Raw genomic sequence first — 11255 nt, 5'->3', positions numbered from 1 at the left:
AACGCCTTGACACGTAGAAAAGTATATACATCCTGTGAGTGATTAGTGACGCAACACCGACAGCTTTTACATTCTTTATTATTAAAAGTTCTACCAACATAGTAAAATAAGTTATACATCTGGCCATCAAATTACACATTTGCTTTACAGTCGGCTCTAAAGCAACAGCTTTGGGAAATTATGGTATTCCTGAAATGCTAGAAGCTAAACTCCCTCCTCCCTCTCCTTTTTTTTAAAATAATTTCCACAGGAAATGACATTTAAAAAATTGCCCCTTAAAAATCATTGCTATATATATTTTTTTTAAAAGATCAAAAATGAAAATCCTCTGGCATATGATGAATTATTATTGCACAATAAGCAGTTTAAAAAAGTGGCAACCCTCTTAACTCATACTGATTCAGACACATAATTATTGATGCTTTAATTTAAGGACCATGTTTTTTTTTTTAAATAAACATCAATGCTTTTTTTTTTTTATTTTAAGTGATATATGAAAATAATCATGACCTTTGTTTAGACAGGATCTGGGTTGTTGGTTGTTAATGTGATGGGGGTTTGGGGGTTAAGTTCAAGTCCTCTGCCACAGCTCGGTGGAGTCTTTAAGGCTTGACCATTGCTGGCCTCGCTGAGTCCTGAGGGGCCTCCTGCTTCACGTGCAGGTCCTGTCTGGGGCCGGTGTGTGAGTTGTGGAGGGCATCGGGTGGAGCATGACCGAATGCGTCGCCGTGTGCGGGGTGGGGAGGGACGCCGGGAGGCAGGTTCATTGGTGGGCCGGTGTGATCACGCGGTCCCATGTAGCGCATGTCAGGAGGGACTGGTGGACGTGGTCCCATAGGTCCACGGACACCTAAAGAGAACAAAACAGAAGGGATGTGATGTTGTGATGAAGGAGAAGACAGACTGAGAAACAGCTCAGGTATTCTGTCAAGTTCACCGTTTACAGGTTCTGCAGCTGGTAATACCAGACATTTACCAGTCGATACCAATACCAGTGAAATTCCATGATTCTCAATACCCAATTCAATACCACAGTAAAACACAAAAACAAATTTCAATTTAAGTTTTATTATTCATCATCAAAGGGCAGAACGTACCAGGTGGCAGAGGCATCGGTCCAAAGTGAGGCGGAGGGGGACGGAAGTGTGGCGGTGGCGGACCCCGAGGATCAAGCACAGGTCCAGGGCCCGGCCTCGGTAGGAATGCATGTCCGTTGGCAGGTCGAGGCCCAAACTCTCCTCCCATTGGTCCAGGCAGGGGCATGCCTGGGTGGCCGTTGGCTGGTAGTGGAGGTCCAAGATGAGGACCTGGTGGGAGGTGGTAGAGGCCAGGTCGGGGAGGTCTGTAAGGTCCAGGAGGTGGCAGGCGGCCGGGGGGTCCCGGAGGGGGGAGCTGGTCATGGGGTCCAGGGCCGGGGGGAGGTCCTTGGACCATGGGGCCCGGTGAGTCCCTGATTGGAGATGCTAGGAAGGATCCAGGTCCCTGAGAAAGACAGACGATAGTGAAAAAGAGGAACGTGTTGTGTTCGAGCGCAGTCTGTAGAGTTTTAGTTGGTTCTGTAAGTAGTGATGGCCAAATGAAGCCTCATGAAGTATTTTCTTTATTTTCTGAGCCCACTAGATGGCGCTCATGGTTTAAAGAGAGAGGCTCAAAGAATGGCCTTTCAGTCTGCTTTCAACCTTTTGTTAAACAATTAGTGCCATCTAGTGGGCTCATAAAATGAAGAAAATGCTTTATGAGGCTTCATTTGGCCATCACTACTGAGTATAGATGGATCACAGTTTTAGTCATGCAGTGAGAAGATCCACAAACCACACAATTTACAAAAAGTGCATTTAGCCAGGGCTCAAATCACATGACCAGTAACCACACACCATGATTATTGGATGAAAAACCAGACCACTGTCACAAATACTCGACCTCTGACACACATTTGCAGCTTTCACAGACCCAAATATTTTTTACACACACACATTTTTTAGACTCTGCGTCTCTCAGTGCTGTGAGAACAGGTGAAACCACACACTCAGCCCAAAAAGTTAAGTCAGCCCCAGTGAAACGCCTTGAATGTCTTCCCAAATCCAAATCGATCTTTAAGGCAGTGGGGGTAGCGTGCTTGCATACGCCTTTACACCTGCACAGCCTCTATACTCACTGGCTCTGGACTGTCTGTAGAGGTCTCAGCCTGTGTCTCTGCTTTTATCTGTGGATCTACTGCCTGTGTCTGTTTCAGAGCAGGGACAGACACAACGGACATGTAGGTAGGAGCTCTAGGCCTTCACATGGAAGGAGGGAAGGTATTGAATTAAAAATGATCTGATGAGAAAAAGACTTACAGATCCATCCATGTTGGCAGGTGACGAGCTCCGGGGGCCCATCATCTCTGAAAGAGAAGAAACAGCATGGTGTTGGACAGACGTTAAAAGCAAAGGTGAACCCTTTGAAACAAAGAGACTGTAGACAACATACCCATCCCAGAGATGTGTTTGTTATCAGCATAACGACCGTGTGGGTCTGATGGAGGTCGCGGACCTGAGGGGAGAAGAAAAGACGATACAATGATGATTGAAATCCCTCAAGACTCTGCCTGTTGTACGTTTCCAGGGAAGACACAGTTGTAAGACACTAACAAGGAGAAACAAATTATTACAAGGGCACAGGGTCTTCTCTAATCCATGAGGACAACATTAAAAGGAAACAAAGTATTCTGGATGATTTTAAAGCCTCGGAAAACTTGGTTTCCACTGGAATTATCTGTAATTCACGACTATAGCAACAATCGCAGATACAAAATAATCCCATCCTGTATTATTTATTATGACTTTTACCCTAAAAAATTCAGTGAATCTGCTTCATCAAGACTGTTTAGGTTTAGGAACCTGTTGCTTATACTCAGAAGCTGATTGAGAAACATGTTTTTAGGGCCTTTAAAGAACAAAAGGTGAAGCACAAATCAACAGCAACACAAAAACTTCAATGGAAATTTCAAAGGGAAAAAACAAGAGCAGGAGAAAGAGAGGTGAAGACGGAGGAATCAGGATGTTATACAAACTAAGGAGAAATAAAAAAAGGAGAACTCAGGAAGGTAAAAGATCTGAAAAGAATAAGAAAATCAGGTGTGACAGAGGAGAAAAGATTTAAGGAAACAAGGTTGGAGTGAAGGGATGAGGTCCAACTGTAGGGAGGATTAAAGAGGGCGAAATAATCCACCGGGACTCACCATACGGGTCAATTCTTCGCCCTACAGGGGCAGAAGGAGGGCGCCTGGGACCCTCAATCATTATTGGAGGGGATGGAGCACCCCCACTCACAGGAGAGGCCCCATATGAATCACCTGTTACGATCAAACCATCATTTACCATAGGAAAAGAAACAGCTGATGATATACAACAATATATGCAAAGACGAGTCCTCTTTCCGGCTTCTTTGAAATGACAAATGCCCAACGTCTTTCTCATTTAGTACAAACAAAACACAAAAAGAAAGACATGCAGGATTTCATTAGAAAACAGGATCCTCCTCTCAAAGCTCTGTAGGATGGAAACTGTCCTAATGGGAAGAAAACAGCAGGAGATGTTGTGTGGTGTGTTTACCTTGACGAGGGCCTGCAGGCTGTCCAGAGTTGGGTCTGAAGAGAGGAGCACGGCGTTCATTAAGCTGGGAGGTGAGTACAGCCAGTCTACAGCCAAAGGACAAACAAAAACCGTTAGATGCAGTAAGTACCACAGACAGGTTAAATATTATTTTCATTATAAATTAATCTGCTGAGGTTTTTCCCAAAGCCCAGTGTTCAAGGACCAAGTTGTTCTTTTTGTCAAGAGCCAAATAATATTCAATTTACAATGACACATAATAAAAATGAGAGCAAATCCTCACATCTGAAGAGCTGAAACCAGTGAATGGGTATTTTTGTTTCAAAATGACTAATAATCATAAATCTCTGTTGATAATATGAATAATCTGCTCTAGATTAGTCAAATTATCTGCTCTACCAACAGGAAGTTAAAACTTGTTCAGTTAAACTGTAAACAACAACAATGAAGCAATGTTTTTACTAATTCTGCCAACACTTACTTTTCACGGAGCTTTGATGATTCAAGTTTCTCTTGATTCAGAGCTCGCTCTGCGTTACGAGCATTTACCTGGAGACGTAACAGATAATTAGTGTGCAACTAAAATCTTTATGCCTCATCTTATTATCAAACAGGCTTAAATGACCATTTCTAGCACATCTGCATATGAGAATAAATTGTGCCGCTCTGTGCAACGTACCCAGTTGGAGTGAGTTTTGTTTTCTTGTTCTTTTATCTGAAAAAAGAAACAAGGAAGAACATATTCAGTAAAGATTCAGGTTTCAGTGAGATTCCTCTCTGTACTTCTTCGTTCAAAAATTAATACCAACCTGCTCTTTGTAGACTTCCTCAGTCTTCTTCATCTGCTCCTCCATTTCATTGATGCGTTGCCGTAAGACTTTAACCTGCTCCTCGGCCTCGACGGCTTTCCCTCCCACCTCAGACAGCTGACTCTCTTTGCTGCGTCGCTCCAACTCCTCCTTGGTTAATCTCCTGTGAAGCCACAGAAACTTCAAATAACAGCAACACAAGGTTCCTCCACATCTTTTCCATTTCAAAGACACATGCTTTTATTCATGAGATGTCTGAGCGGATTAAGCTCAAACAGCGTTGCTTATTCATATTCATCAGGAGCAGATTTTCTAGCATGGTTAATAAAGTGATGACTGACTTTTATGGCTTCACTTACTGCTGCAAAGCGTTTTCCTTCTGCTGATACATCTCGACCATGATTTCGTTTTTCTGCTGGAGCATCTTTAGCTGGTTTTCAACTTGGCTCTTCTCGCTTTTTAGGGATCCGATGGCGTGCTCCAGCTCCTGGTGTTGTTCTGGTGCAATATACGATGGTATGTTCAGAGAGAGGCAGGGAAAAAACTTAAATTCAAAGGTGACACAACTCAAAGGAACCACAACCAACATACCTTCCAGTGATTTCCTAGTCTTTTCTTCATTCAGTAGTTTGGTCATGAAGCGATCACGCTCTTCTTCGATCACAGCCAGAGTGGTCTGGACCTGGAAACACATCATGCGAAGGTATTTTAAATAAAAGAAACACATTACTGTAGAATGTTTGAATCAGCATTCCTCATCCAAGCAGTTACAGTTTATAAAATAGTTAGTGATATCTTACCCGTGAAACATCCATCATCTGTTTGATTCGGTTCTTTATAGCTACCTTCTTGTCTGAAAGAGACACTGAAAAGCCACAAACCAGTCAGTATGAAACTGAACACATCATTTACACTGTGACAACAAATATATGGTGGCACTTTAAGAGACAGTTCACCCGAAAATCCAAACTGCCGTGGAGAAGTCTGCCTTCATTATCCAGTTATTTAGAATAATCCATAGATCTCTTTGTCAGGAGTTTCATGTAGGAGTGTTTTCTTTCTACCAAGCTACACCCATCAACCGTATCACCGTGCAGAAGGAAGTGCTGCGAGCTCATCTAGCATCACTGAGCCCCCTAATGTTACAGCTGAGGAGGACGCCATTTTTGTTTACATATCATGCTGTCACAAGCACGAGCCTCTCATCCATGAGTAGATGCACACTTCCTTCTGCTGTGATTCGATTGGTGGGTGTAGTTTGACATTAAGAAAAAAGTTTACTGCTTACAACAAGGTCTGTGGATTGACTTGAGTAACTGGGTTATGATCTCTGAAAGATTTTTTTTTTCAAATGTATTTTTTGGCGCCTTGTGCACCACGAACCAAATGCCATCTAGTTCAATTAGGGGCTGTACACATGCTGCTTCTTTAACCACTTGGAAAACACGAGGTCGGGTGCTGGGCGCTGCTTTTGTGCCTTTTTTGAGCCAGCTGTCAAGAGCGCGGTGGCAGGTTGTGTCTGAGGTTGCCAAACAATCTTAACCAGCACCATATCATAGCCTATTTACCTGAAATCGTGAATGCAGAGCTTTTCTTTCTCCAGGTGCTGTTTGTAAGTGTGTGGGCACATTGTCCGGGGAACAGATGAAAAGCCCTGCACCAAAATGATCAACTTCTCCATATTTATCACAGACTGATATTTACCTAAGAAGGGAAAAATATCTGTCGGCTATGATTGGTTTGTCCTCGTCATATGACATGCGGTGTGCGCTGCTGCATTCCAAAAGTTTAACTGGGTTTATCTCAGGGCACAGCCGTTGCGCCCTGAAAAATAGGTGTGCTCGCCATGATGGCGTCACTTTGTCGTTTAAGCGTGCCTGCTGCGTATCTACACTGAACACAATGAACGTGAGCGAGCAAAAAATGCGGCATGTGTACGGCATCCTATATTGGAGACGGCAGACAGCAGACATTTCTATGGCCATAATCTCCAAGACTGAGCAACTCACACCAAAACAATCTAGACTGACAAATAGCACTACAGGTAAGAGGAAAAATATGTATTTCTGAATTTGAGGTGTACTGTCCCTTTAAGAACCAATGACTATATTAGCAAGTGTATCTTTCTTTTATTCATTAATAATAGAGTTGGACTAACCAGGTGCTACTTCACCATTGGCTAAAACTTTGGTGTCGCCTTTCTGCAAATCACAAGCGTCTAGGTCTGCCAGAAGATCAGACAGCACCTGTCAGGGAGACATGTTTGTGTGAGGTAAGTCGACACAAGTTAAGGACTAACATTTACAGCTAATATCCAAGAAAAATTGTGACCGTAGTTAAAAAAGATCCTGACCTCCACGTTGTGATCTTTGAGCACCACTGAGTCCTCCAGCTCTTTCTGAGACTTCTGATAGACTTTTATCTTCTCGTTCAGCTCTTTGTGTTTGTCCTCCCAGCTCTTAATGGTGGTTTTGAGCTGTAGGAACAGGAAGTAAGGAAAGTGGTTCAGGAAAACAGAATCTAAAATAATCCCATTTCAATTAACTCTAATACAAATCTACATAATCTTACTGTTTTATTTTCTTCTTTTAGTGCTGCATAATCTTTCTCCAGACATTTGTGCTGGACGTTTCTGGCATCTTCACGAATCTTGGCCTCGTCCAGGAGGACAGTAGTCTGTAGCAAGCCCACATAGTTGATAAGAGAAGCTGACACCACGACCTTCACATGATCTTGCAATGTGCAGAACATAACGTGAGGACTTGTACCTTAGCGAGAGCCTCCTGAATCTTCTTCCTGCTCAGCTGTAGCTTCTCGTTTGACTTCTCCAGTTTCTCAATCTGTTAAAGAAACCGCTAGGCATCATGAAAATGACACAACAGCCAAAGAAATAAGAGGAAGTTAAAAGTATTAAACAATTACCCTGGTGCCATTTTGTAAAGAGTTTGACCTCTCCTCTTCTAAAAGTTTTGCATATTTGTTCTTTTCCTCGGCCATGTGTTCATTCTGTGTTTCTGCTTCCAAAACTTTACTCTGCAAAAAGGTAATGAGAGAAACTTCACTGACAGTTCTTAAAAAAATGAGAACTTGCTGTCCAAATCATATGCAACACCCATAAGCCATTTACAGGTGCAGCAAGTACACTTCCCCATTCTTGATAGCTCAACATAGTATGAGGAAATACACAAAGATGAAAAGTATCCTTGGTTTCTTGGTGCTTACCTCCAGGTCTTGAACCTTTTTCATTGTCGTACTAACTGTTTCCCTTGACTGTTTTTGGTTTTCTTTCAGACGTTCAGTCTTCAAAAAAAGAAGAAAAAACAAATGAGAACATTTCAGATGATGATTAAGCTTCTTCAAATGTAGCTCATAGATATTCGATCACATTTGTAACCCACCTGTTTCTGGAGTTCAGACATTTTGGCGAGAGCATCAGTCCTCTCTTTCTTGAGCGCCAGAATTTGCTCTGTTAATTTTTTTTCATCCACTGTGTCCACAAAGGAAAAGAACATAATCAGTTTGATTAAACACTTCCGCATATTGTGATGTGATGTTACAAAAACAAACAAGCACACAAACTTACCAAGGTATTCTTTCTTCTTTACCTAAAATATTCAGGAAAGCAAGAAGTAAAGATCAGTTTTATGTCTTGTCACAGCACAATCATCATTAACATGTAGTAATGAAGTCTCATCTTGTCAGAAATAGTGTATAAGTAGTGCTCCAGATAAGAAAAATATTATATGATGTTAATCTCAAACCATGGGTAGTTTAGGATATACTATGCATGATTTTCCTAAAAAACAATGTATGGATTTAAACAGAAGTAATCCCCCTAAATCATCATGTATGACCCACTACAAGTGTGTGGCTGTTTATTTTTCTGCAGACTCTCATTTTCTTTTTCCTTTCTGTGTTCAGGATGTTTATGGGTGTGTACCACCGACACACGCTGGTGGAGTCGGGGCTTTATACAAAGGTAGCGACCAGATGCCAGAACTTAAGCAGCAGGCATTGGCTTTTACTTCCCTGACGAGCATGTTTGCAAACAGTAACCAATCCTGTATAGTATACCTTTAAAGATGACAATACAAGTCATTTGTATGCAGTGTGCATCATCAGGGTCAAAACCTAATTAAACCGAAGCTCCTGCAGTTATTTTTCTTGTTACTGGCAAATCATAACACATAATTTTAGCAGAGATGAGAGCAGCAATGCTACAACACTTACCGCCAACACTGTCCTCCAGAAGAAGAGGAGGAAGGTCACTACTCCAACTAAAGCAGTGATGACAACAGCTTGCCAAGGACAACCTAACAAGGTTTCCCCTGGCTTCCACTCCTCTGGCAGTAATGAAATCACCTGATGGCACACAGAAATATTGAGGAATGATCACAAAGACAATTAGGAATGATGACATAAAGATAAAGACAGGAGCCCTACGTCTCAATAAATGAGGGAGGGAAAAAAATCTTGTCACCCTTCTTACTGTGTTTCAAATGTGATTAATATGACAAGACTAAAAATAGAGACAGATGGCAAGTAAGTATTTGTCAAAGCACAGTGAGACACTCCGACAAGTCTACAGAAGGTTACGTCTCAAAGCAATATTTACCCAAACTCCTCGACTGAGATACTGTGTATTCATTAACTGAACTGATGAGCACTGAAGGAGAATGAGTGATCTGTTGCTCTTTCACACCACTGAGAAGCTTATCAAGATATCAGAACTTTACCATACAATAATAAAACCTAGCAGGGTCCTTCTGCCACAGCAAAGACTGCTGAACTCTGCACCAGAGGAAAACAGGCGTAAGGTTGCATAACTAAACTCTTTTTAAAAGTTTCCTGCCTCTAAAACCATCTACAAACAGCTTTAATCCTGTGTGGAACATGTATTTTTTGCACAATAAGGGGCGCTTAGGGTTGCAATCTTGAAGGTAATATCGAGAGTATTATGAAAGGTAGGGCAGGAAATTAATTTCTGCATTCACAAACTACTTTCGAATTCAGTCACCGACATTGTACGACTACAAGCCAGATGTGGTTTATTTTACCGTTAAATTAATCATCATACAAAGGTTGCTTGCTGCCTAAAGGCTGACGTATTTATAAATAATATCAGTAACCAAAATGGACCATGACTCTGGTTTTCATTACTGTCGAGTCATACCAAGAAGAACTCGGCGTATTGCTCCAATCACAAAGGAACCTTTGAACTGAGCATGTGGTAGTTTAGACAGGAACAAGCAAACACTCTATGGCTGTAATAAAAATGCAGGGATTCAAAATTAAGACACCACATTGCCTGGATGGATTAATATGCTCTGTTCAGCCAACTGCATTTCATATCTACTTTTTAAATGCAGTAATAAACACAGGCAGGGCTGCAACCATACCTTTCAGGGCATTTAAACTCTAATCTGCAGTGAAAATAAGATGTGAAAGAGTCAAGTGGAAGTTTTAACATCTTCTGTCAACATCAACAAGGCAGGATCAGGTGCATCAAGTTTGGTGAGTACATTTAGGAGCAGTTAACGTTTAAGTCACTGTGCATCAGCCATATGCTCATTAACACGTCAGCAGGCCAGGATAGCATGATCAATACTCGACACAACAAACAGTCTGAACTACAATAGTTCACTTACATGGTGAAGCTCCTTTTGAAAGAACACGTTAACATGTTCCGGCTCCATTACGGGTTTGGGTAACGTATCACCCTCCATGCTAGTCTTTGACACAAAAACGGAACTAGCACAAGTAATCGCTATGCTAGTTTGACAGGTGTTAGCTTGCTAGCACGTTAGCTGTTATTAAATTAACCCGTACTGTTTAGCTAACGTTAGCCGTTAACGTTAGACAATACGGTGCCTTAAAATAAAACGTCGTTACAAACACCGACGACGGTAGTTTGTCGGTGAAGTCAGGTGATAGGTCGGACTTGGCAACAACAGTTGGCTAGCGGTAATAACAGATGAGTCGTCGTATCCCATTCAGTATCAATAATCAACCGACGAGCAGGAGACGTTAGCGGAGCTGAGCTGGAGGTTCAAATACGGATTGAAAGAAAAGTACAAAAAGCGATAAATGAGCTAAATTAATTCGACAGCATATAGTCCATCTCAGTGCTGTCTTTTGTAACAATTATTTGCCAAAATAAGGCCCTCCGGTTGTGCTAATAGCCAGCTCAACACCGGCTGTGTTGAACTTCAGCCTACACCGCGACGTCAACAAGACAGAGGGGAGGGCCGTGGGGCGTTCAGGAGCAATCGGAAAATGGAGTTTCTTATGATACAGGGGTTCTACTGTTCATCCTGTCAGCACTGACACCTCATACTTAAACTGAACTGCGTGCTGTCTTTTGCGGGAATTTGATCGTGCAGATAAGAATACTTTAACAGGAACAGGACAGATATGTGTTACATTCAAAGTTGATTGTTGCAGAGGCATGCCAGAGGCGAGTGGATTGAAACTTGTGGTTCATGTTTTGTTTCATTGATTATGTTTGTGGTTCATTTCTGAATATTTGCAAAATTGGAATCATCAAACCACATCAGAACTTTTTTTTTTTTTTTTTTATAATCGTCATAATACCACTACATGATGAACAACTATGTAATGTGTGTGTGTGTAAACCTCTGAGGGGGCATACTGGGATATATAGTTCATGGATCTACAGCCATTTTTAAAATGAATAAGGACTGTTTTCACAGTGCCAATATTCTTACAGACCTATTATGGAGACAGCACAGATAAATTCACCTTAAATAACTACAGACAAATTAATTACTGCACAAATAGAGTGCCCCTGGGATGATGCTTTTCTGTAGGCTGACGTGGAAGTTAGCATCAC

At 41.8% G+C, this 11255-nt stretch overlaps 2 protein-coding genes across 5 annotated transcripts in view; one reads left to right on the top strand and one right to left on the bottom strand.

Annotated features, from left to right (window-relative positions):
• Positions 1-60: 60 nt before the first annotated feature.
• mia3 (MIA SH3 domain ER export factor 3) overlaps positions 61-11255 on the bottom strand; it is a 20522-nt gene continuing 9327 nt past the window's right edge. The window contains exons 7-28 of one of the 4 annotated variants that reach the window (XM_049589916.1): positions 8633-8764; positions 7986-8007; positions 7801-7889; positions 7625-7702; positions 7325-7435; positions 7171-7242; positions 6974-7078; positions 6756-6878; positions 6561-6648; positions 5203-5267; positions 4994-5084; positions 4762-4900; positions 4403-4565; positions 4273-4308; positions 4075-4142; positions 3594-3679; positions 3221-3334; positions 2470-2532; positions 2337-2383; positions 2156-2224; positions 1098-1482; positions 61-850 (exon numbers count right to left, since the gene is read on the bottom strand). In XM_049589916.1, coding sequence (XP_049445873.1) covers positions 603-850; positions 1098-1482; positions 2156-2224; positions 2337-2383; positions 2470-2532; positions 3221-3334; positions 3594-3679; positions 4075-4142; positions 4273-4308; positions 4403-4565; positions 4762-4900; positions 4994-5084; positions 5203-5267; positions 6561-6648; positions 6756-6878; positions 6974-7078; positions 7171-7242; positions 7325-7435; positions 7625-7702; positions 7801-7889; positions 7986-8007; positions 8633-8764 — 2394 coding nt within the window. In that variant the 3' untranslated portion in view covers positions 61-602. The remainder of the gene's footprint in view (positions 851-1097; positions 1483-2155; positions 2225-2336; positions 2384-2469; positions 2533-3220; positions 3335-3593; positions 3680-4074; positions 4143-4272; positions 4309-4402; positions 4566-4761; positions 4901-4993; positions 5085-5202; positions 5268-6560; positions 6649-6755; positions 6879-6973; positions 7079-7170; positions 7243-7324; positions 7436-7624; positions 7703-7800; positions 7890-7985; positions 8008-8632; positions 8765-11255) is intronic. The other 3 variants (XM_049589919.1, XM_049589918.1, XM_049589920.1) reach the window with 3 other exon arrangements.
• taf1a (TATA box binding protein (TBP)-associated factor, RNA polymerase I, A) overlaps positions 8784-11255 on the top strand; it is a 23675-nt gene continuing 21203 nt past the window's right edge. The window contains exon 1 of the mRNA XM_049589935.1: positions 8784-9916. The gene's annotated coding sequence lies outside the window, so the exon portion shown is untranslated. The remainder of the gene's footprint in view (positions 9917-11255) is intronic.

Source organism: Epinephelus fuscoguttatus, linkage group LG11 (assembly GCF_011397635.1).
Source record: "Epinephelus fuscoguttatus linkage group LG11, E.fuscoguttatus.final_Chr_v1".
Classification (NCBI taxonomy): domain Eukaryota; kingdom Metazoa; phylum Chordata; class Actinopteri; order Perciformes; family Serranidae; genus Epinephelus; species Epinephelus fuscoguttatus.
The sequence above is the reverse complement of the archived record's forward strand: the minus strand, read 5'-3'. Positions and strand labels throughout refer to the sequence as shown.